Genomic DNA, 3,803 nt, shown 5'->3' with positions numbered 1-3,803 from the left:
GGGGCTGCCACCTCCATGAGACCCTCAGTAAGTTAAGTAGCCCATAAGTTACTCTCAGAAATCACAGCTAGGCCATCTTTCTAGATCATCTAGATAATCTGTGCAGGGTCTGGAGCAGAACAGATCATGGCCCCAGGCCCTGGCCTCCCATGACACCATGTTTCCATCCAATGCCTGGGGACCCCAGCAACTGGATACCCTCTCCTGGTATTTTCCCAAATGGGTGGGAGGATGGTGACCTAAGGCTGACCCTGTGGCTTCTCAAAGCCATGAGGACAAGGGCAGGCTCAGGGCCTGCAGACTCTGAACCCCTCAGCTTCTGCCCCCATTGTCTATGGTAAGGCCACATGAAGACCATGAGACTCTCCAGCTGTTGCGAGTCTTGGTATGGGGAGGCTAACCCAAGTTGGGGGCGTCCTGGGCTCCCTCACACCCCTCACAGGCTCTGAAGATGGTAGAAATGTCTCTAAAAAGCCTGGTAGCCTGCAGGTTCCAGGTACCCACTTTGAACCTTTATAGCTCAAGAAGAGGCAACCTGAGAAAGCCAGAGTGTGGAGAGGCACCAATAAGGCCCCTGACTGCAGCCCACACGCCTGAGGTTTGTTTCTCATTGCCACCAGGCCTGGCCCTGTACAGCACAGGTACCTTTGCCCCCGAGTTTGGGGAAAGGTAGAGAGCTCAGCTGACATTGCTTTTTGCTCTCTCCTGGGGCCTCCTCCTCCTCTACTGCTCAATATCTCAAATTCTTTCTCTTGTGTACAAAGGTTTTAATTAAGCAGAAACCTGCTCAGCCCTTGCCCTCCCTTACCTGAGCAGCATATACCAACATGTATGTATGGGAATAGTTCCTGTCTCCATAATGAACTGACGTAGCCTGCTTGGCCAAGGAGACAGCCTCCCCACTCCCAGTCCCACTGCAGCCCCCTCCCCCCATCCCATTGCAGCTCCACACAGTTTTGCACACCTACCCCTGTGGGCTACTCCTTTAAGTAGGGGGTGGGGCTCCAGGCTCCATGGTTAGAGATGGTCCTGCCTCATGTTTGAACCTGAGAGGCTCACAGTGGAAGAGGAAGTCCAGAGTTCCTGGCTCAGGACTCTGGTGGGCAGGCCTTCAAGATATTGGGTGCACCTCCTTGCCCCAACACCATCAGCCCAGACTTTCCCCCACTGGGAACTCTGTTCTCTCCAACTCACATCCCGACATCTTTGCTTGAAGGGTGATGGTGAAGATTAATGACAAGCAAGAGAAGGGCTTTGCACAGAGTGAGTATTACTGAGAGAAAAGAAGAGGTGGCTGGAACCAAAACCATGGCCAAGCCTAGGTGACTCTCACTGCCCTGTTAACAACTCAGAGCTATTAGGGCAGGGCCTGCAGGGGTCTTTCAGCCACCCTTCCTTCAGGCTGTAAACAGAACCAGGGACTACCACTTACTGTGCCTTCTCTAGGTAGAGCTTCTTGGCATGGCCATGTTGGACGCTGAAAGGCCAGGCTGGAGGGGTGTCCACATCAAAGGTGGCACTGAGGTCAATATCATCACTGAAGGCTGGCCGGCGGAGCTTTAGTTTCAGCATCTCCATAGGGGCTGGACTAGAGGCAGAGACAGGCTAGTTATTCAGGACCACAGTGGCAGTCTAGGACAACAGCCCCTCGAGCATCAGAGGTGGCTCGGTTCTAGGGGTCTGGAGCCCACTCCTGGCTCAGGACCACCCTGGAAGGAAGTCCTAATTCTCTACAGAAACAAAAACCCTTAGTTTAGTCCCTCACACAGTCATGGGACCAGTGAAAGTCTGGAAGACATGAAAGGAGGCAAGCAAAACCCATCCCAAAACACACATACAAAGCCTACTGCCTTTTAAGCAAGTGGCCTCATTTCTCAGAATGCAGTGCAAGGAGCCACAAATGTGACCACAGACTGATGTTAAGGGGTGTCCCCTCCAGTGTTACTTATCACAGCAAATGGCACAATATGAGAAATTGTCAAAATGACCCCCCTAGGGGCCTGGCACTTTCATAGCCTGAATGTGACAGACATTCAAGTAGTGTTTCCAGAGAGTAAACTTAATGAGAAAATGCTCATATTAAAATTAAAAAGAAATTAAACCATGTATAAGAGGCAACAAAAGAAAAAACAGACAAGTTAGACTTCATGAAAATTAAAAATTTTGTGCATCAAAAGATACTATCAACAGAGTAAAAAGGCAATCCACAGAATGGAACAAAATATTTGCAAATCATATCTCTGATAAGGGATTAAAATCTATAGAGAACTAAAATTCAACAATGAGAAAACAAGCAACCCAATTCAAAAATGGGTAAAGGGGGCCGGCTGAGTGGCGCTTTGGTTGAGTTGGCTTGGGACTCCAGCTCTGAGCAGCACGGTCCTGGTTCGGATCCCACATGAGGGCCAGTAATGCTGCACCCTCTACAGCTAAGATGGTGAACAACAGCTCGACCCGGAGCTGGGCTGCCGTGAGTTGCCAGCGACGGCGTAGGCTGCAGTGGGGCTGGCCAGCAGCTGGCATGAGCTTTCGTGAGCCGCTGTGAGCAGCCATCCAATGGCCGGCAAGCGACTGCCTCACCCGGGAAGAGCACAATGATAATACCAACGTGGGCCAGTGAAGCGACGTCCTCCACAACTAGACTGAAGAACAAAAGGACAGCAACGTGTCTGTTCCTCCCCCCAATTCCCCAATAAAATCTTAAAAAGTAATAATAAAAAATAAAATAAAAATAAATAAATAAAATGTGATTGCTGATTCAGCCTTAGAAAGGAAGTCCTGACACATGTTACAACATGGATGAACCTTGAAGACAATATGCTAAGTGAAATAAACCAGACACAGATGCACAAATATTATTTGATTCCACTTACATGAGGTTGCTAGATTAGTCAAATTGATAGAGATATACAGCAGAGGGCTGGCGTTGCCTGTGGAGGACTCAGCAGGTGGTAGAGACATGGTGGCGGGTGACGGCCACAGAGGGGGCCAATTGGGGGTTGGCCTGCCAAGGCTAATGGAAGGTGGTGGCCAAAGAGCTGCGTCCTTGTCAAGCACGTGCTGGTTGCCCTGCACCTGTCTGTCCCGCCACCACCACCATTGTTGCTACTTCTCAGGTACATCTCAAGTTGGACTGGCTACATTTTCAGAGCTCAACAGCCACACATTGCCAGTGGATACTGCACTGGACTGTGCAGTGCTAGATGGGGAGGCTGAACAGAAATCAAGTGGATTCCACATCAAATGATGAAAAGTGAATCCCATCCAGGATACCACATTACATTTAATTGTCCTCTCTCTCTTTTGAATTGAGATATAATTGATCTATATATAACACTGTATTAGTTCCAGGTGTGCTATGTAATGATTTGATACATGTATATATTACAAAATGACCACCACAGTAAGTTTAGTTAACAACTATCACCACACATAGTTTTTTTTTGTGGGAAGAGAACCTTTAAGGTTTAAAAAAAAAAAAGAAAAGGAAAATGGAGGTTGCCAGGGATAGGAGGAGGGGGCAATAAGAGTTAGTATTTAATGGGTAGAGGTTCAATTGGGGAAGATAAAAAGTTCTCTAGTTGGATGGTGGTAATGGTTGCACAACCAATATAAATGTACTTAATGCCATAGAACTATATACTTAAAAACAGTTAAAATGGGGAATTTTATGGTATATGTATTTTACCACAATAAAAAAATAGATTGAGGGCCGGCCGAGTGGCGCGATGGTTAAGAACTGGCTTGGGACGCCAGAGGGCCCCGCTTCGCATCCCACATATGAGGGCCAGTGACACTGCCCT

At 48.2% G+C, this 3,803-nt stretch overlaps 2 protein-coding genes across 2 annotated transcripts in view; both read right to left on the bottom strand.

Moving 5' to 3' along the window:
- UBA7 (ubiquitin like modifier activating enzyme 7) overlaps positions 1–3,803 on the bottom strand; it is a 44,540-nt gene that overhangs the window by 23,593 nt on the left and 17,144 nt on the right. The window lies entirely within an intron of this gene.
- Positions 1,429–3,803, bottom strand: part of TRAIP (TRAF interacting protein) — a 29,066-nt gene continuing 26,691 nt past the window's right edge. The window contains exon 5 of the mRNA XM_019630863.1: positions 1,429–1,583. Coding sequence (XP_019486408.1) covers positions 1,429–1,583 — 155 coding nt within the window. The remainder of the gene's footprint in view (positions 1,584–3,803) is intronic.

Source organism: Hipposideros armiger, unplaced genomic scaffold (genome assembly GCF_001890085.2).
Source record: "Hipposideros armiger isolate ML-2016 unplaced genomic scaffold, ASM189008v1 scaffold_18, whole genome shotgun sequence".
NCBI classification, from domain to species: domain Eukaryota; kingdom Metazoa; phylum Chordata; class Mammalia; order Chiroptera; family Hipposideridae; genus Hipposideros; species Hipposideros armiger.
This window is presented reverse-complemented; position numbering and strand designations above follow the sequence as displayed.